Below are 21,601 nucleotides of genomic sequence, written 5' to 3'. Positions count from 1 at the left end.
GCTGTTTCCTCTGTATTTTGCCACTTATTAAATGACGAAAATGCCGCACTCATCAGTCAGCTAGATTAGCGCAGATAGCTAGTTCGTAAAGCAGCGTGAACGCAGCACAGATGCAGGGCATTGGGCACCAGCCGTACCGAAGAGCAGTTTTGGGTAACCAACGTTAATTCGCATTTTACGATAACATAATGGGAAGCATTGGTCGTATATGCTCATTGAGCTTTTGAAAGCAAGCTAAAGTAGCTGAAGCTGAAGTTTGGTATATCTGCCAGCTTCGTTATAAATCCGAATCAGAAACTAAGCAGAAAAAACAGCTTTAACTTGGCTCACGATGCTGGCGTGTAGACGTTTGCTCTCCTGTGTGAAGCACAGAGGGACATGGACATCTATATGGAGGAACGTCACAACATGGTCACCTGTCGGGGCTGCGTTCAATACCAAACCTCACAGAAGACTGGACTTCTTGGAAAAAAACGTGGTGCGTATTTTATCAACTGATCGAAACGTGGGTTTCAGGACACGATACTGTAATGCTGCTTGTGTTTATTGTTGGCACAACGTCACCAGTTCCATGTTAGTACGGCGTCTCCACACTTCCAAAGCGACGCTGACCCACCTCTCACCATACATTCAGTTATCGTCGTTCTTAGTTGTGTGTGACCTCTGATTTCCAGGGGTTGTTTGGAGTGCCGGAGCTGAACTCCCCTGCTGGCTTCGAGGTTGCTACACAGAGGGCTCTGAAGGACACCCAGCGCCTGGTGGACAATGCACGGAGTGGTCCCGCAGGACTCGACACCGTCCAGGCGTTTGACCAGCTCTCAGATGGCTTGTGTAAAGTCGCAGACCTGGTTAGTTCTCACTGTGACCAAGAATAGTATGGCAAGATGGCGTGAAAGGAGGTAAGACGCAGAGATCTCGTTTTTAATGGCAGCTCCCGTGTCCCATACATCCGCGTTTCTCAAGCCTCTCCTCGCGGACCACTTGTCCTGCATGTTTTAGATCTCTCCCTGCTCCAACACAGCTGATTCAAATGACCAACTCGTTATGAGCTCCCGAAGCTGCCTAATAACAAAACTGATGATTTAAATCAGCTGTGTTGGAGGAGGGAGAGATCTAAAACATGCAGGACAAGTGGTCCGCCAGTTTAGGTTTGAGAAACGCTGCCATACATCGCACGACCCCGGGAGTGCTCTTTTATTTTGCTCCTAAAATGGTTGCCGAACAATGCCCCCCCCAAGGTCAGTATTAAGAACAATGCCCCCCCCCCCAAGGTCAGTATTAAAAACATCAGTCATAGTCACGGTCCTACAGTCAGTCACTCAGTCGGTAAAATGGTCGTCTTTAGCTAGTCTTGAGTCGAACCCCCAAACAAACAATACAACAAACATGAACTAAAACACAAACACAGTTGTAACCCAAACATTAATAGTCAGTCCATGAGCCGCTGTGCTCACCAAGCTGCAGTCAGTCAAGTGACTGCTTCCTCCGGTCACTACATACCCCCGATCTGAGGGGTCAGTGGTCCTCGACAACCCCATCACCCAATACATAGTCCCTCAAATGTCCGGCGTGCTATCACTGGTGAACAGGCCGCCTGGGGCTTGCAGGAAGCGCAACTGGGGGAGAGGCACACTGATTTGTGCATGGGGTGCCACTGTCACCCCTGGCCCCAACAACAGGCGGAACAGGGGGGCGATATGAGGAGAGTCTGTTCTGGTGCAGCACCACCACGGGCTCCTGGTCGGGCATGCACACCCGGTACACCACCTCAGACAGCCAGCCCATGACCTTGCCGGGCCCCTGCCAATGGCTGCGAAGCTTGTGGGAAATTCCCTTCTTGTGAATAGGACAATGCACCCATACCATGTCCCCTCGCACGAAGGCCTGCCCAAAGCACCTTGTGTCATAGGCCCTCTTTTGCCACACTACAGAGTTGGCCTGGGCCCAGCGGGTGTAGTCGTGGACCACCTGCAGGTGATCCCTCAGTCTCCGGAGGTAGTCCATTTCTTTTCCCCCAGCAATCTCAAGCTCAGGCAGGGTCCTGAACACCAAGTCCACCGAAGTCCGGCGCTCCCGCCCAAACATGAGGGCAGCAGGTGTGCACTGGCTGGACGCCTGGACAGCAGTTTGATAGGACCACAAGACCAAGGGCAGGTGACGGTCTCAGTCCCGCTGTTTTTGGCTGGTGAGGATGGTAAGCTGGGTGACCAGGGTGCGGTTGAACCGCTCCACCAGCCCATCACTTTGAGGATGGAACAGTGACGTCCTCGTCTTTTTCACCCCCAGCCGCCGGCAGACCTCACTGAAGACCTGGGAATTAAAGTTCCGCCCCTGGTTGCTATGGAGCTAGGCAAGCGCTCCGAAGCAGGTGAACATCTCCTCCACCAGCCTCCCGCTGTCGTGGTGGCACTCTGATCTGGCACCGCATATGCCTCTGGCCATTTTGTGAAGTAGTCCATAGCCACGAGGATGTAGCGGTTGTTGGAGTTGGTGAGAGGGAAAGGCCCAAGGATGTCCACCCCTACTTGCGCCATTGGGGTCCCCACCAAGTACTGCTGCAGTGGGGTGTGGGAGCGCTGGGTCGGTCTCTTCTGGGCGGTGCACGAGTCGCAGCAGTGCACGTGAAGCTCCACGTCTCGCTGACAGCCATGCCAGTAGAACTGTCCTCTTAGGCGGTGGAGGGTCTTGGCATTCCCATAATGCCCCAGCTCCCACCAAGGTATAGACCCTCTGGAGAACCTGGGGACGGAGCACACAGGGCAACAATAGCTGCAAGAGGTCACACCATTGTTCGGGAGCTTGCCACCTCTGGTATGCCGACCCGTCATGGAGCTAGAACTTGCCCCATTGAGAGTGGTAGGCCTTTACCTCGGGCCCCAGTGCTGACACCTCTGTCCACTCAGGGTGCCGCCCCATCTCCAGCCAGCCCCTCGCTAACGCCACGGTTACGTCTGCCTCCTGCTGCTGCCTCAGTTGCTGCGTGATCAATGGGAACCACCTCTCCTTGTTGCTGTCGGTCTCGACTGCTGCCACTGTCAGCGTCATCTGTCCCCATTCTTCTTGCTGTTGGCAGTAGCAGCACTCCAATGCCACACAAGAGCGCCGGGAGAGCACATTGGCATTGCCATGATGTCGCCCTGCCTGATGCTGGATTTCAAAATCATACCCTTGAAGGGCCTCCAGCAACTGGGCCATGTGGCCTTTAGGGTGCTTAAAGTTCAAGAGCCAGGTAAGTGAGGCATGGTCGGTGAGGATGAAGTGGCTGCTGTGCAAATACGACCAGAAGTGTTGTACTGCCAGAATCACTGCCAGCAGCTCACATTGGGTGACGCAGTAGTTCTTTTCCGCCCGACCCAGGGCATGACTGAAGTAGGCCACTGCACCCTCCCCATCTCCTCCCCACTGGGAGAGGACAGTTCCGATCCACACATTACTGGCATCAGTGTCCACGATGGAGGACTGTTGGAAATTGGGGTAGGCCAAGACTGGGGCTTCAGGGAGAGCCTCCTTGAGCCGGGTGAAGGCTGCAGCACAGGCTTCGTCCCAGTCAAATGGCTGGTCCTTGTCGGTCAGGCGGTGGAGTGGACTGGCGATGGTGATGAAGTCCCGGACAAAGCAGTGGTAGTATGACGCCAGGCCCAGAAAACTTCGCAGCTCGCTAATGTTAGCAGGGGTTGGCCAGTCTCGGGCAGCAGCCATCTTAGCTGGGTCGGTGGCTACACCATGTTCATTGACTACATGACCCAGGAACTTCATCTCCCAGCAGGTGACACTTGACCAGGTTCAGCTGCAGCCCGGCCTGACGGATGGCAGCGAGGACCTCACGGAGGTTGGTCAGGGCTCCATTGAAGTTATTGGCATGTACCAGCAGGTCGTCAAGGTACACGAGGCAATGGCTCCAGGGTACATCAATCGGCACCCTCTCCATCAGCCGCTCGAATGTAGCTGGCGTGTTACAGAGCCCAAACGGCATGACGCAGAACTGCCACAGACCTTGCCCGATGGTGAAGGCAATCTTCAGTCTCGTGTCAGAGGCCAGCTCCACCTGCCAGTAGCTGCTGCACAGATTGAGGGAGCTGAACCAGCTGGACCCCGCAATGTGTTTGAGGGCATCATTAATTCGAGGGAGAGAGTAAGAGCCCTTTCTTGTGATGGCATTAAGTTATCGATCATCCACACTGAACCACCAGCCGCCGTCCTTCTTCCTCACCAAGACAACCGGAGCTGCCCATGGATGTTGGAGGGCTCAATCACCCCAGCAGTAGCCATCTCGCAGATTTTGTCCTCCGCTACATGTCGCATAGCAAGGGCCAGCCGATGGGGCCGCAGATGGATGGGCTGGGCAGGTCTGGTCTTGATAGCATGCTGGACCAGCCCAGTCTGTCTGTAGTCTTTGTCTCTAGCCGCGAAGATGTCAACGTAGTCATCAATGAGGCATTTTAACTGGTGGTGCTGCTGTGGGCCAAGGCTGTTACTGCTGCGCTGCCATAAGTCGCATATGGCCTCTGTCATCCCAGCGGAGGTTAGGACGGCAGGCTCAGCTGTCAGGGCTGAGGCAGGGTGGGATGATGCAGGGCTACTGGTGGTGGGCATGCTGGCGGGCGGCTTGGATGGTGGTCTGGGCCACTGGGGCGAATAAACACAGGAGTTCTGTGCCTGCTGGGCGGTGGTTGCTTGGCAACTGGCTTGTTGGTCTTTGGGTCTGTTCCTCCCCTGACTGGACTGGAGCATCACAGTCTTCGTGCAGAAGGTGATGGTTGCCCCTGACATGTCAACACAGGCTCCCCAGTGGATCAGCAGGTCCAGGCTGATGATGCATGGGTCCTGGATGTTGGCAAGCCAGAACTTGTGACCTCCTGGTCTCCAGCTTGGACTTGCAGTAACTTTTTCCGTCTCATGCCAGCCATTTCCCCTGTCACCGTTAACTTCCATCTTCCATCTCTGGCGGGCTCCATCTTTTGTCACACCTTGTTTTCCAAGTACCCAGGGGTCTGCTCAATGTCCCGCTCCAGTCTCTGGATCTCCCTCTCCATTTTTCAGCGAGATCCCATGTCTGACACCAATGTGGTGAGCTGGCGTGAAAGAAGGAGACAAGAGGCAGAGATCTCATTTTTAATGGCAGCTCCCATGTCCCATACACCTCATGACCCTGGGAGTGATCTTTTATTTTGCCCCCAGAATGGTTGCTGAACAATGGCTTTCCTCCCGAGGTCACTATTAAAAACATCAGTCTTAGTCAGTCCTACAGTCAGTCAGTCAGTAAAATGGTCGTCTACTCAGTCCGAGTCGAACCCCCAAACAAACAACACAACAATAACCAAAACATGAACTAAAACAAAATTGTAACCTGAACATTAACAGTCCATGAGCCCCTGCGCTCCCCCAGCACCAAGCCACCATCAGGCAGAGCGACCGCCTCCTCCAGTCGCTACAATACATTATGAGATTGTAAATAATCCAAGTTGAAGCAGAACTGTACGAACAGTCAAATAACCTTTATTGTCACATTAATTTTTACACGTGTAAAAAGCTAAGTGAAATTCTTAGATCTCCTCTGGCAGTACAGTATTATCAGCACAAAAAAAACATACCGGGGACATCCGGGTGGCGTGGCGGTCTATTCCATTGCCCACCAACATGGGGATCGCTGGTTCGAATCCCCGTGTTACCTCTGACTTGGTCGGGAGTCCTTACAGACACAGTTGGCCGTGTCTGCGAGTGGGAAGCCGTATGTGGGTGTGTGTCCTGGTTGCTGCACTAGCGCCTCCTCTGGTCAGTCGGGACGCCTGTTCAGGGGGGAATAGCGTGATCCTCCCACATGCTACATCCCCCCTGGTGAAACTCCTCACTGTCAGGTGAAAAGAAGCGGCTGGCGACTCCACATGTATCGGAAGAGGCATGTGGTAGTCTGCAACCCTCTACGAATCAGCAGAGGGGGTGGAGCAACGACTGGAACAGGTCGGAAGAGTGGAGTAATTGGCGAACTACAATTGGGGAGAAAATGGGAAAACAATCCCCCCCCCCCCCCCAAAAAAAACATACCAAGAGCAGGATAGTAGTAAGTATAGAAAAAGTGAAATTAGTAATGAAATAGTAATAAAATAGTCAAATACATTCAACATGAACAAACTGGCCTATTTTAGAAGCTTACACCTAAGGTGACCTATTGTGACAGTAAATGTTGGAATGTAAGAAGCCAGTTTACAGTATGTCGACTTCTTTAGAATTGATATAGGAACCTACTGCGTATGATGTGTGCTATACTACTACTACTACTATTACTACTACTACTTTCGGCTGCTCCCGTTAGGGGTCGCCACAGCGGATCATCCGTTTCCATTTCTTCCTGTCTTCTGCATCTTCCTCTGTCACACCAGCCACCTGCATGTCTTCCCTCACCATAGCCATAAACCTCCTCTTTGGCCTTCCTCTTTTCCTCTTTGCTGAGGAAAGGGGATGTGTGCTATACAATTACTATAATCAGCCAGTTAAATAGCATGTCAATAACTAGTTCACTAGAAATGAAGATTTATCTGTTATTGTGTTGTAATTAGTTTTTCTGTCTTTCAACCAGGCCGACTTTGTCAAAGTAGCACATCCAGATCCAGCGTTCCGCGAGGCCGCAGAGAAGACCTGCATAGAAATTGGCACGGTAGTGGAGAAGTATGGCACATCCGATCAAAATGTCACTCTGGAATTTGTCTTTTCAAGCTTTACATCAGAAATGCAGACCATAACACACAGCAAATGCTCAACATGCACAATAAGCAGACCATAATAAAACATGTTGTAACATTCACTGTATTGGGAGAAGGTACTTTAGGCATAAAGATAATATACAGCAAAGCATTTTTTTTTTTTTATCAAGTTGGGTACTGAGTCCAAATTGGCAGGTGCTCAGAGTCAATTTTTTATCTTTCAGGCTGAATACTAATGTTGAGCTTTGCAAGAGCCTACAAAACCTTTTGAATAACCCAGATGTTATGGATAAGATGGACCCTGATTCAAGGTGAGCGGGTTATTTTTGTTATATCTGTAGTCATCCCATCAGTTCTGTACATCACTGCAAAAGTAATTTTAAATGCACACATTTCTCAAAAACATCACATGGTGTGTCAACCTGACTGTTTCCTAAAATGTGATGTAAGGGCATCCTGTGCACATTGATATGAATACATTCAGGAATTTTTCTTTTCTTTTGTTTTTCTTCTTTTTTTACTACTTCTTCTTTTGGCTGCTTCCGTTAGGGGTTGCCACAGAAAATAATCCGTTTCCATTTCTTCCTGTTTTTTTAAAAAAAAAAGTTTTTTTTACTACTTTTATTAATCCCTGTGGGGCAGTTCTTTCTCTGCATTTAACCTATCCTAGCTGTGTAGCTAGGAGCAGTGGGCAGCCGCTGTGCAGTGCCTGGGGACCACCTCCAGTTCGTCTTGCCATGCCTCGGGCAAGACAGGAGTATTAACCCTAACATGCATGTCTTTTTGAATTGGCAATGTCAGCCTGTGAGGATTCAGTAGGACAGTGTAGCCACTAGCAGCAAGATTGGGGGGGAGGGCTGTTAAACCTGCAACCAGCAACATGGGGGGGGAGGCACGCACTCTTAAACACATAACCAGCAACATGGGGTGGGGGAGGGGGTAAGCCTGTTACAAGCCACAGATGCTTTTGGTCTGTTGTATTTTGAAAGTGATAGATGGTCACTGAGTTATCTCCATTAATTATGATAAACATTCTGAAATTCATCGTCTCACAGTTTTGAAAGTTATTGGGGGATATAGTTCATACCAAGTATGGTTAAGTACACTAATGCTAAATGGTGGACTTTTATGGTCTTTGGCATACATGAGTGGATGCTTCAAGGGAATCCTCACATCAGATTTAGGATGCATTGGACAAAACGTGTGGAAATTTTAGGCCTTTAAAAGTGGTAAAAAATGTATAGTGCATTTATGTGGCCAATTGAGACCATATTTCACAAGTTTTTTATTTCATCGACTTTTCAAGAAGTTTATCCGCAAAGTTTCAAGTCTGATTCAACATCTTACAGGAAATTTAGCAAATATAGGAAGAAAAACAGCAAGAATCCACAGGAAAATGAAAGGGTTTCAGTCTGTAAATATAGTTGTATTTACAGGCTTTTTACATGCAAGGGGCATTTCCATGGTACCAGCACTAATTGCTATATGAGGTATGAGCCAGTTTTGTGAAAGCCACATGTATGGATATGGACTATGGGTCCAGGCAACATACACTCACTGGCCACTTTATTAGGTACACCTTGCTAGTACCGGGTTGGACCCCCTTTTGCCTTCAGAACTGCCTTAATCCTTCGTGGCATAGATTCAACAAGGTACTGGAAACATTCCTCAGAGAGCTTGGTCCATATTGACATGATAGCATCACGCAGTTGCTGCAGATTTGTCGGCTGCACATCCATGATGCGAATCTCCCGGTCCACCACATCCCAAAGGTGCTCTATTGGATTGAGATCTGGTGACTGTGGAGGCCATTTGAGTACAGTGAACTCATTGTCATGTTCAAGAAACCAGTCTGAGATGATTCGAGCTTTATGACATGGCGCGTTATCCTGCTGGAAGTAGCCATCAGAAGATGGGAACACTGTGGTCATAAAGGGATGGACATGGTCAGCAACATTACTCAGGTAGGCTGTGGCGTTGCCACGATGCTCAATTGGTACTAAGGGGCCCAAAGTGTGCCAAGAAAATATCTCCCACACCATTACACCACCACCACCAGCCTGAACCGTTGATACAAGGCAGGATGGATCCATGCTTTCATGTTGTTGACGCCAAATTCTGACCCTACCATCCGAATGTCACAGCAGAAATCGAGACTCATCAGACCAGGCAACGTTTTTCCAATCTTCTATTGTCCAATTTTGGTGAGCCTGTGTGAATTGTAGCCTCAGTTTCCTGTTCTTAGCTGACAGGAGTGGCACCCGGTGTGGTCTTCTGCTGCTGTAGCCCATCTGCCTCAAGGTTCGACGTGTTGTGCGTTCAGAGATGCTCTTCTGCATACCTCGGTTGTAATGAGTGGTTATTTGAGTTACTGTTGCCTTTCTATCAGCTCGAACCAGTCTGGCCATTCTCCTCTGACCTCTGGCATCAACAAGGCATTTTCGCCCACAGAACTGCCGCTCACTGGATATTTTCTCTTTTTCGGACCATTCTCTGTAAACCCTAGAGATGGTTGTGCGTGAAAATCCCAGTAGATCAGCAGTTTCTGAAATACTCAGACCAGCCCGTCTGGCACCAACAACCATGCCACGTTCAAAGTCACTTAAATCACCTTTCTTCCCCATTCTGATGCTCGGTTTGAACTGCAGCAGATTGTCTTGACCATGTCTACATGCCTAAATGCCTTGAGTTGCTGTCATGTGATTGACTGATTAGAAATTTGTGTTAACGAGCAGTTGGACAAGCCTAATAAAGTGGCCGGTGAGTGTATATCACTATGAGTGAAGATGATTAATACCATGTCCACACCAACATGGATACCTTTGAAAGGGCATCTTTTATTTTCCTCCATTTTGGCCTTACACCCACACCGAGCCTGCATCTCAGACTGGTAAAAACAGAGCTTTTTGAAAACACCCGCCAAAGTGGATAAATGTTAAAACGCTGGCGCCCCATTTTAAAAAGCAAAGAAACTGAGCTTTTCCATAACCCTCAAGCCAGGCTACTGGCTCCAGTGGCCTGAAAACAACCAAAGGGTCACCCTGCTCCCAAAACACAGAACTGGAAGCTGCTATCACTCCCAAATTTTTTTTGACAGGTCCCTTAATACAATTAACACTAAACAACAACTAAATCTCAGTTTCTGATGATAGACCTATTTTTTGGAATGAAAACAGCGTTTCCAAATCTCTCAAGATTTGTATGGATGTCTATCTACAGCAGTCAAAAATGGATAAAGCCTACTATTGAAGAGTCATTTCTTTATTTATATATTTCCCAATATTCAAAATAGAAGAAAACCCTTATGGTGTGCTTGGTTGGTCTCAAGGTAAATTTATGAATCGTGGATGGTTTGTGAGTAGGACACGGTGCGAGGACACGGTGCGAGGACACGGTTCTAGGACATGGTGCTAGAACACGGTGGGAGGACACGGTGCTAGGACACGGTGCTAGGACACGGTGCTAGGACACGGTGCTAGGACATGTAGCTAGGTCACGTAGCTAGGTCACGGTGCTAGGACACGGTGCGAGGACATGGTGCTAGGACACGGTACTAGGACATGGTGCTACAGCATCTACACCAGATGTCATGTAAATTCATCAAGCAGATTAAGGAAATAGTATTTTTTTTTTAACTTTTTGGTGCTCCGTATTGGTTAATATAAAAATGCCATTGCCAAAAGTAATGAAATGCTTATCTCATTCTTTGTACTTACCAAGTTGAATGAAGATTGTGCTTTAATAATGCCTAGAAGTATACAGCAGAAGTTGATATGGCTCATTGACATACATGTACTCATACATGTACTCATCCAACCTTAAGATGGGTTTATCCATTAGAATAAAATATTTTTTTTAAGTTTGCAAATTAAAAAAAAAAATCAGACTTTGGATGGGCAAGCATTACAACATTGTCATACAATACATTGTCAACAGTCAATAGTTTTGTCAAATCAAATGATGCTGCAAGATTTATAAATGTATAGAAAATAAACAAAAGCTTGTCCAGATGTGTGACCAGAAGTTGTCTAGCTGTGGTTGTTAGGGACCCAAGATTTTCAAATTCCCTCCATGGCGAGCTGAAGTTCTATGTCTTATGAACTAATTTCTACAGACTAGCATTTTATTTAAGTCTGTAGTTTTCATGTCCTTTATCTTTTATTTTTCCTTTTTTTTGATATTTTATTTTCAGTTTTTCAGTTTTATATTCAAGACACACGCAAATAAGATAAAGCAAAAAAAAAATTAACAGACAAAAAGGAAAAAAGGAGCTGCTAGACATATATAGTAGGTATATAATATAACAGTTCACAACCGTTTTCAAGAAATTACACGGGTTTACAAGACTACAGATAAAAGGTAAAGTGTACCAAGTTGCCCTTTTTAAAAAAAATGTTTTGGATTATCCATACCTCTATCTGTCTCTTTCTCTTTATTGCCTTTTTTTTTTAAATCAATGCATTTTGTGTTCTGTATTTTGTACAGAACTTTGTATAATTTGGGTTTAAAAAGTGCTCTTTATATTTCATTATAAATATTGTTAATACATTGCTATAAGAATTATAATAATTATATTAGTAGTAATAGTAATAATAGTGTTGCAGTAGTTGTAATAGGAGTAGTATTACTATGCTGTAGCATTTACGCATTTTATTATTGATAATGTAATCTTTATTTGTAAGTTTTAACACAGATTCTTCAATTCCTTATCCAGGCGAGTGGCAGAGCTGTTCATGTTTGACTTTGAGATCAGTGGAATTCATCTTGATGAAAAACTGGTAAATGTTCCAATAGATTGGTCTACAGTTTACATCAGGGTTTTGCCATGCTTTTCCATAGCCTGCGGGGCATGGATGTAAACAGACACTAGTTATCTACGGACAGAACATCTTGTGCTTTACTGGTCCTTTTCTGCTTGGCATAACTCATCTACACATGATTCTTCTTACTTTTTACAGAGGAGAGAAGCAGTGAAACTTCACGTGAAGCTCTTGGATCTAAACAATGAGTTTCTGGTAGGGTCTCACATGCCAAATCGAATTGCGAGGTCAGCAATTCCTGAGCATCTGCAGCTGCACTTTGCAAAAGAGGGCAGTTTCATCCAGGTTGGGGGATTGCATGCAGATTCCCCGGATGACTTGGTAAGTGTGTAGGGGGAATAAAGGAACAGTTCTTACATTGGGCAGCAGGGGGCGCCCGTACCACATGGCAGAGGTTAAGACTGGCTCAAACAGTCTTGGGGCTTACCGGTTGAGATGTGGGATTTTTAGTAACCCCAACTATCCTGATCAACAACTAAGCCCCATTCTCAGCTTTTATCAGAACGTTTCCTGAAGATCTTTGCTCAGAATTTGTTAGCAATGACTGAGCAAGTCGAATATTATGACCCTTTTCATTGGGTGTATTTTTTTGTACAGTTACTAATCAAGTTTGTTTGTATAGCCCAAAATCACAAGGTTACTAATTAAGATTACTAATGGTACATTGCATGATAAGTAATCAGTAAGATTGTTCTTTTCAAATACGGACCTCATCCTTAAGCACTGACTTAGACTCTTTTTACAATGAATAATTTATTTTATGCCATTTGATTTTATGATGTGTCCTTTATGTTGTTCTTCTCTCTCTTTCACTTTCAGGTACGAGAGATTGCTTATAGGATTTACCTCTATCCAAATGTGGACCTGATGAACTGTCTTGAAGAACTGCTGAAATGCAGACACAAACTGGCCAAACTGGTGGGCTACGAGTCATACGCACACAGGGCTTTAAAGGGAACCATGGCCAAAGCCCCTGGTAATGTATCCCCTCTGTTCCCTCCCTTGTACTGCATTGAAATATTGCTTTGCTACAGAAGACTATATTAGGTTGAATGCTGTGATTATGGTTATCACAAGTCCTTCCAATAACTAGTATCTGGTCTCTTGAAGTTTGTGTTATATTAAGGATTTTAACTTATCTTATTTGAGAGCCAAATTACATATTCTTGTGAATGTCCACTTTGAATTTTTATATTTAAAGTGTATAACAACAATTTTTGTCATTATTTCAACAAAGGTGGTTCAAAGATAGTTTTCGCTGAAGAGTTTATTGCAACATATACACTCACTGGCCACTTTATTAGGTACACCTTGCTAGTACCGGGTTGGACCACCTTTTGCCTTCAGAACTGCCTTAATCCTTCGTGGCATAGATTCAACAAGGTACTGGAAACATTCCTCAGAGAGTTTGGTCCATATTGACATGATAGCATCACGCAGTTGCTGCAGATTTGTCGGCTGCACATCCATGATGCGAATCTCCCGGTCCACCACATCCCAAAGGTGCTCTATTGGATTGAGATCTGGTGACTGTGGAGGCCATTTGAGTACAGTGAACTCATTGTCATGTTCAAGAAACCAGTCTGAGATGATTCGAGCTTTATGACATGGCGCGTTATCCTGCTGGAAGTAGCCATCAGAAGATGGGAACACTGTGGTCATAAAGGGATGGACATGGTCAGCAACATTACTCAGGTAGGCTGTGGCGTTGCCACGATGCTCAATTGGTACTAAGGGGCCCAAAGTGTGCCAAGAAAATATCCCCCACACCATTACACCACCACCACCAGCCTGAACCGTTGATACAAGGCAGGATGGATCCATGCTTTCATGTTGTTGACGGCAAATTCTCACCCTACCATCCGAATGTCACAGCAGAAATCCAGACTCATCAGACCAGGCAACGTTTTTCCAATCTTCTATTGTCCAATTTTGGTGAGCCTGTGCGAATTGTAGCCTCAGTTTCCTGTTCTTAGCTGACAGGAGTGGTACCCGGTGTGGTCTTCTGCTGCTGTAGCCCATCTGCCTCAAGGTTCGACGTGTTGTGCATTCAGAGATGCTCTTCTGCATACCTCGGTTGTAATGAGTGGTTATTTGAGTTACTGTTGCCTTTCTGTCAGCTCGAACCAGTCTGGCCATTCTCCTCTGACCTCTGGCATCAACAAGGCATTTTCGCCCACAGAACTGCCGCTCACTGGATATTTTCTCTTTTTCGGACCATTCTCTGTAAACCCTAGAGATGGTTGTGCGTGAAAATCCCAGTAGATCAGCAGTTTCTGAAATACTCAGACCAGCCCGTCTGGCACCAACAACCATGCCACGTTCAAAGTCACTTAAATCACCTTTCTTCCCCATTCTGATGCTCGGTTTGAACTGCAGTAGATCGCCTTGACCATGTCTACATGCCTAAATGCATTGAGTTGCTGCCATGTGATTGGCTGATTAGAAATTTGCGTTAACGAGCAGTTGGACAGGTGTGCCTAATGAAGTGGCCGGTGAGTGTAGATCTAGTCTTTGCCCAAAAAGCCACTTAAGCTCTTCCAGCTGGTAGTCCGCACTGTGTTGTTGTTGTGTAATTTTATTTGCCCCCTTAAATTGTGTCTTTAGAGACGGTGATGAAGTTCCTTCAGCTGTTAACAGACAAGCTGGCAGACAGGTACAGTCCTCTTCAGACTATCACATGTTGAACAATTCACAGGTCTATCTTGAGTTTGGATAGGAAACTGATAGGTTTTGATTACCTTCAAATTGAATCAAACCTTTATTTGTATACCACATTTCATGCGACATGGTGGTGTAGTGGTTAGCACCTCAAAGCAAGAAGGTCCTGGGTTCGAGCCATGGGGTAGTCCAACCTTGGGGGTTGTCCCGGGTCGTCCTGTGTGGAGTTTGCATGTTCTCCCCGTGTCTGTGTGAGTTTTCTCCAGGTGCGCTGGTTTCCTCCCACAGTCCAAAGACATGCAGGTCAAGTGAATCGGCTGTACTAAATTGTCCCTAGGTGTGAATGTGTGTTTGTGTGTGTGTGTGTGTGTGTATACTGAGAGCAGGATAAGTGGTTTGGATAATGGATGGATGGATTTCATATTGGTTAGTGCAGTTCAAAGTGCTTCACAGATGACTGACAAGCTGATAATAAGACAGAACAATTTGAGACAATTTGAGAATAATGAAAATAGAGTTAAATAAAAGCTAGACAAAAACTAAATAAAACAGATTAAAAAGATAAAACAAAACAATGACAAATATAATCAACGAGAGATAACAATATTGGAGAATATTAATAATATTAAAATAACGATAATAAAATAAAATAACATTTCACAACATAAATGCAATAAAAAAGTGAATAAGTTATAGTAAAAGATTTTTAAAAATTAATACGGAAACTGACAGGCAACCAATATAAGGACTCACAGGGCTGCAGAATTCTGAATCAGCAGTAGCTGATTTATGACTTTTGGGTAGACCAGATAGGAGAGCATTACAATAGTCCAGCCTGCTTGATATCAAAGTATGCGTTGGTCTCTCTGTGTCACTCAGGGAGAGAAATGGTCACACTTTACCAATCTTTTTGAGAAGATAAAAAGCAGATTTGGTGACAGACCCAACATGAGTCTTAAAGTTCAGGTCTGAGGCAAAGACCAAACCAAGGTTTCTTGCTTGTTGCCTTGGGGTGAGTCCGAGGGAATTTAATTTTACGACCAGTTTTTGTCTCTGAGCTTTAGAACCTATGACTAAAATTTCAGTTTTATGCTGGTTTAGGTGTAAAAAGTTTTGGAACAGCCAGACATTAATATAATAATACATTTTAAAAGGAATCAATAGGTCTTATGTCATCAGGAGACATAGTCACATAAGGTTGTGTGTAATTGGCATAACTATGGAAAGAGATGCAATGTTTCCTGATGACATCACCGAAGGGTTACATATATAGATTAAAAAGAAGTGGCCCTCGGGGATCGCCGGTTCGAATCCCCATGTTACCTCCGGCTTGGTCGGATGTTTCTGCAGACACAATTGGCCATGTCTACGGTTGGGAAGCCGGATGTGGGTTTGTGTCCTGGTCGTCGCACTAGCGCCTCCTCAGGTTGGTCGGGGCGCCTGTTTGGGGGGGGGCTGCAGGGGAGTAGCGTGATCCTCCCACGCGTTAAGTCCACTTGGTGAAACTCCTCACTGTCAGGTGAAAAGAAGTGGCTGGCAACTCCACATGTCGGAGGAGGCATGTGGTAGTCTGCAGCCCTCCCCGCATTGGCAGAGTGGGTGGAGCAGCGACCAGGATGGCTCGGAAGAGTGAGGTAGTTGGCCAAATACAATTGGGGAGAAAAAGGGGGAACCCCCCCCCCCCAAAAGTGGCCCTAAAATTGATCCTTGGGGAACCCCATGGGTTATTTTGGAGGTTTTGGAGAAGTTATTATCAATTTCAACAACAAACTCTGTACCAGAAAGATAAGAGGAAAACCAGTTACAAACCGTTATTTGTCATTTCAATCACTCAGTGACAGTGCAAAAGTGTGTAATCATATATTTCTCTGTTGTAATGATGATTTATTAACTGTTGTTTTCTAGCTTAGTGCTGATGCTACAGCCTTGTTCAACTTAATTTCCTCTCTACAAACACAGTTGCTCCAGTGAGGAGATAAAACTAAGAATACAACTCTCTGCTGTTGAAATTGTATTTGAATATGAAATCATAAATCTGTCTCAAGATTTATGAAAATGATGATGTTTGCCACCTCTGTAAACAGCTGTTTTTGCTTTGCTATATGAGACGGAGCCCTGAAAAATACCATTAATTGAAACTTGTATATAGTTAATTGAAAGGTGGGCTGGGTAATGGCAGTGAATGGTGCCCTTGAAGAGTAATCTTACTGTAGCACCTGCTTTAAGATATACCATGTGGACTTCTTTTGTTATATTGGGAGTTAGTGGATTCTTAAACCTGTAGATGCTTCCACTTATGATTAATAATACATTGAATATCTATTTGATGCAGCATGATATTGTATTTTCTGTACCAAGCAAACCAAGAAGCTGTTTCCCTTTTTTTTTCTTTTTGTCAAGTAGGCTATGCTTTGAGAAGAGAAGAGATTTTATTTGTCTTACAACTGACACACTTAACACACACACACACACACACACACACACACACACACACACACACACACACACACACACACACACACACACACACACACACACACACACACACACACACACACACACACACACATCCAGGCAGTGTTGGATGAAGATATGTTTCTTTTGACTTTTCCCATCCTTGTTGTCCTTCCTCTAGGGGCAGCCAGGAGCAGCCAGCCTTTGAGTGCTCCTTTCCAGTTATTTGTTCTATTTATCTTACAGGACAGCAAAAGACTTTCAGATGATGAAGGACATGAAGAAAAAACTCAATCCTCATAATTCTGTGAGTGTTATATTATTGCCAGTTCCACTAAATATTCTGACATGCAGTGAGATAGGGCACATTGTCCTATTTATCCAAGGGTGATTTTTCCCTTTACTAATGAAATCTTTGGTTATCTGTGTGTATTCGAAACTGGACCCCCAACCATATATTCAGATTCATATATCACCATAGCACAACTCTCATATTGAGTCACGTTTGAATTCTCAGTGATTTGGTTGTGATATTAATCAGTGGCCCTGTCGTGCAGGAGCTCATGCCTTGGGATCATCCATACTTCAGTGGGGTCTTACGTGCTGAAAGGTGAGTATGTGACATAGTGTGTTTTTTTTTTGTTGGGGGGCTGTGTGTGTGTGTGTGTGTGTGTGTGTATGTATATATATATATATATATATATATATATATATATATATATTGGATTTTGCATTTTACAAATCACAGAATCAACATATGTAGTAAATCCAGCATTATTCCCATCCCTCCCCTGCTCCCTAACATGTCTCCAACCCCCCCCCCCCACACAACATCCTCCGAAATGACATCAAGTACAAATAAATATACGACAGATATACAACGACCTCATTCACATAAACACGGACAAGGGAGAAAAAAACTACATATACATATACATACATACATATATACACACACACACACACACACACACATATACACTCACCGGCCACTTTATTAGGCACACTTGTTCAACTGCTCGTTAACACAAATTTCTAATCAGCCAATCACATGACAGCAACTCAATGCATTTAGGCATGTAGACATGGTCAAGACGATCTGCTGCAGTTCAAACCGAGCATCAGAATGGGGAAGAAAGGTGATTTAAGTGACTTTGAACGTGGCATGGTTGTTGGTGCCAGACGGGCTGGTCTGAGTATTTCAGAAACTGCTGATCTACTGGGATTTTCACGCACAACCATCTCTAGGGTTTACAGAGAATGGTCCGAAAAAGAGAAAATATCCAGTGAGCGGCAGTTCTGTGGGCGAAAATGCCTTGTTGATGCCAGAGGTCAGAGGAGAATGACCAGACTGGTTCGAGCTGATAGAAAGGCAACAGTAACTCAAATAACCACTCATTACAACCGAGGTATGCAGAAGAGCATCTCTGAACGCACAACACGTCGAACCTTGAGGCAGATGGGCTACAGCAGCAGAAGACCATACCGGGTGCCACTCCTGTCAGCTAAGAACAGGAAACTGAGGCTACAGTTCACACAGGCTCACCAAAATTGGACAATAGAAGATTGGAAAAACGTTGCCTGGTCTGATGAGTCTCGATTTCTGCTGCGACATTCCGATGGTAGGGTGAGAATTTGGCGTCAACAACATGAAAGCATGGATCCATCCTACCTTGTATCAACGGTTCATCCCTTTATGACCACAGTGTTCCCATCTTCTGATGGCTACTTCCAGCAGGATAACGTGCCATGTCATAAAGCTCGAATCATCTCAGACTGGTTTCTTGAACATGACAATGAGTTCACTGTACTCAAATGGCCTCCACAGTCACCAGATCTCAATCCAATAGAGCACCTTTGGGATGTGGTGGACCGGGAGATTCGCATCATGGATGTGCAGCCGACAAATCTGCTGCAACTGCGTGATGCTATCATGTCAATATGGACCAAACTCTCTGAGGAATGTTTCCAGTCCCTTGTTGAATCTATGCCACGAAGGATTAAGGCAGTTCTGAAGGCAAAAGGGGGTCCAACCCGGTACTAGCAAGGTGTACCTAATAAAGTGGCCAGTGAGTGTGTGTGTGTGCGTGTGTGTATATATATATATATATATATATATATATATACGCACATAGGGCTTTTTTTCCGAAACCGTCAATAGTGAGTGCTCAACTAATGAGCGGAATATCAACACGGATACAGGAAAAAAGATTTTAATACATAGCAGTACAGGCCTGTTTTATGCATCTCGCAGTCATCAGCTGCGAGACGAAGTTATATATATAGTTATAAAAAAATATATATAGTTATATAGTTTTATATATATATATATATATATATATATATAGTTTCTTTTTTTCAGAAACCGCCAATGGTGTTGATAAAAGTGCTCAACAAACGAGGAGCAGAATATTAAGATAAATGTAGTGAACAACTTCTAAGTTTTTTTCCCCACATCTGTCTTTATATATAAAGTTTATATAGATAACTTTGTTAAAAGAAACACTCAACGGTAGGGAAAGTGCCCAACAAATAAGGAGCAAAATAATCCAGTGAGTCAAGTAAATTCTTTATGAGACAGTACAAGCCTGTTTCATGCCATAAGCAATCATCAGCTGTTGATTGTTGATTGTTTTTGGCAGCTGATGATTGCTTATGGCATGAAACAGGCTGGTACTGTCTCATAAAGAATTTACTTGACTCACTGGATTTTATATTTTTATTTATTTATTTTCCGATAAATTTAGTGGACTTTTGATAATGCCATACAGAGTTATATATCCAACATGGCTTGAGCAGTTTGTAACTTCATACTCAGCAAGTTATAAAAGGATATTGTGTCGAAAAATGTGTTCCTCAGCTATCAGGTGGAACTAGATGTGTTAAGGAAGAAGCATGGCAACTGTAAAAGTTTTTTTTTTTTAATCTACCTTCCTTCTGATTCAGGCTGATACAGTCTTGCCTTCTCAACTTTTCTTCTCTGTGTCTACAGAACTCTTTTTCATGTCGTCTTTTTAATGCTTTAATGTAATTGTAGTTTTGGTGTCATATCAATGTCCTATGTTTAATCCTGTTTCCTGTGGTAGTGGCTTTATCAAAAAATTATACACTTAAGGAAAGTTTTTTTCTGTATTTTTATAATCCAATTTGGCAGTTACAATCATTAAGATTGTAATTTTTGTTTAAGTTGCTGACACGTCTAGTAATCGCAGTATTATGTGACCACTCCAGATCTCAAAGATATATTTGAAATGACAGAATTGCCATTGCTGTTGTGTCACCGCTCCCCCATCTTCTAACAAATAAAGTATGGCTGGTTGAGTCTGGGCTTCAGCTGTTGATGTTGTCATGTCTGCTGGTGAAGGCCCTCTGCCAGCATGGTCTGCTATATTTGCTCATTAGCTAAAACTACTTCTGTTTGCCCTCAAATTTGCCACTTCCTCCTTTATTCCTTTGCATTTGGCTGCTATATACGAGACATAAAATACCTTGCTATTTCATTTTTTTCAACAAAGCCGTACCTGACAGTAGAAGACATTACTATCTCAAACTACTCTCATACTGACACTTTTGTTAAAGCGCCAACATGATTGGAAAGGTACCCTTCGCTGTCTGTGTGAAGTGCAAGTGGGCGTTCCATAGACTTAAACGTGAAGCTTCCAGCCTGATTTATGACTATTAGTTCCATACAAGTTAGGTAGTGGTTAGGGTTAGGATTAAGGTTAGATAGTGGTTAACCTGGCGCATGTCATCATTAACTTGTCATGTCTCACAAAGACGCTGAAGGGTACTTTGTGTGTCATACATTCTGTGACCAGAAAAATAGAAACTGCTGTTCAGTACTGCGTTGGACCACCTTTGGCCCTGATAACATGCCCAGTTTATGCCAGCTGAATGCCCCTCAAACCAGAAAGTGTGGTAACGTACTTGCTGTTGCAGACACCTGTTGACGTAGTAACACATATGCAAATGGAAAGAGAGGGCTTCTGTTCTTCTGCAGGGGCTTGTTCTTCTGGTCCCTTCTTCTGCAGGGGCAGGGCTTCTGTACTTCCGGTCACTTTCTCTGCAGGGCTTCTGTTCTTCTGGTCACTTCTTCTGCAGGGGCAAGGCTTCTATTCTTCTGGTTACTTAGTGTGTATTGCCACTTTATATGACACCATGGGATGAGAATGGACCTGACTGTAACTATTAAAATGAACAGCTACTAAACCTTTCTTGATTTGGATTTTCAGAGATGAGCTGTTTTCTTATCTATGTCAGCTGTGGAAAGTATCAAAAAAGCAATTCGTTTGCATGTAAATCTTCAGCACTGAAACTTAAATTAAACTGGTGCTGCTATTTTCTATTTCCCCAGATGATAAACTGGTGTCCTCAATGCCATCAATGAATGCTTAATTGAATGGTTAATTGGTTGATGTGAAGTCACCAGTGTGCTCCATTAAAATGTTAACAAAGTGATCCATGTCAACCACAGCCTGGTGATAGTTTTTTTTTTTCTTGTGCCACTTATTTCAAACTGTAGTTAGTCATCCATCGATCCATCCATTATCCAAACCGCTCATCCTACTCTTAAGGTCGCGGAGATGCTGGAGCCTATCCCAGCAGTCATTGGGTGGCAGGCGTTAATTCTTTAATTTCAGTTCCTATACGTAAAGATAAAATAAAATGTTCACCTTAAAGTAAATAAGAACTAAAAGGTTTAGTTGTCATTTGTTTTTAAGTCCTAATTTTAGAGGCATTTTTCCAAAGTTCAGTTTTGTTAAAAGTTTACCTCTTGCATAATTAATATTGTCCTGGTTTTTGCAGACAGATAGTTTTATCCTTTATTTCTTTGAAGAAGATTTTCCTAGCATGCATGGTGTTTTTAACTAATGCTAATCAAACTTCTTCTCTTAGAGAATGTGTCAGTCTCATCAATATAACACTGACAGTGATAAAAAAGTGCCATCAGGTGAACAGCAGGAACAG

General features: G+C 44.3%; 1 protein-coding gene across 1 annotated transcript in view; it reads left to right on the top strand.

Moving 5' to 3' along the window:
• The first annotated feature begins 100 nt into the window (after positions 1–100).
• The window catches only part of LOC130115662 (mitochondrial intermediate peptidase-like), a 56,478-nt gene continuing 34,977 nt past the window's right edge, over positions 101–21,601 (top strand). Inside the window, exons 1-10 of the mRNA XM_056283428.1 lie at positions 101–478; positions 675–848; positions 6,575–6,663; positions 6,923–7,009; positions 11,413–11,476; positions 11,657–11,839; positions 12,338–12,494; positions 14,126–14,174; positions 16,880–16,940; positions 17,191–17,243. Of these exons, the coding sequence (XP_056139403.1) occupies positions 332–478; positions 675–848; positions 6,575–6,663; positions 6,923–7,009; positions 11,413–11,476; positions 11,657–11,839; positions 12,338–12,494; positions 14,126–14,174; positions 16,880–16,940; positions 17,191–17,243 (1,064 nt within the window). The 5' untranslated portion in view covers positions 101–331. The remainder of the gene's footprint in view (positions 479–674; positions 849–6,574; positions 6,664–6,922; positions 7,010–11,412; positions 11,477–11,656; positions 11,840–12,337; positions 12,495–14,125; positions 14,175–16,879; positions 16,941–17,190; positions 17,244–21,601) is intronic.

The sequence above is a fragment of the Lampris incognitus genome, chromosome 7 (genome assembly GCF_029633865.1).
Source record: "Lampris incognitus isolate fLamInc1 chromosome 7, fLamInc1.hap2, whole genome shotgun sequence".
In the NCBI taxonomy this organism is placed as follows: domain Eukaryota; kingdom Metazoa; phylum Chordata; class Actinopteri; order Lampriformes; family Lampridae; genus Lampris; species Lampris incognitus.
The sequence above is the reverse complement of the archived record's forward strand: the minus strand, read 5'-3'. Positions and strand labels throughout refer to the sequence as shown.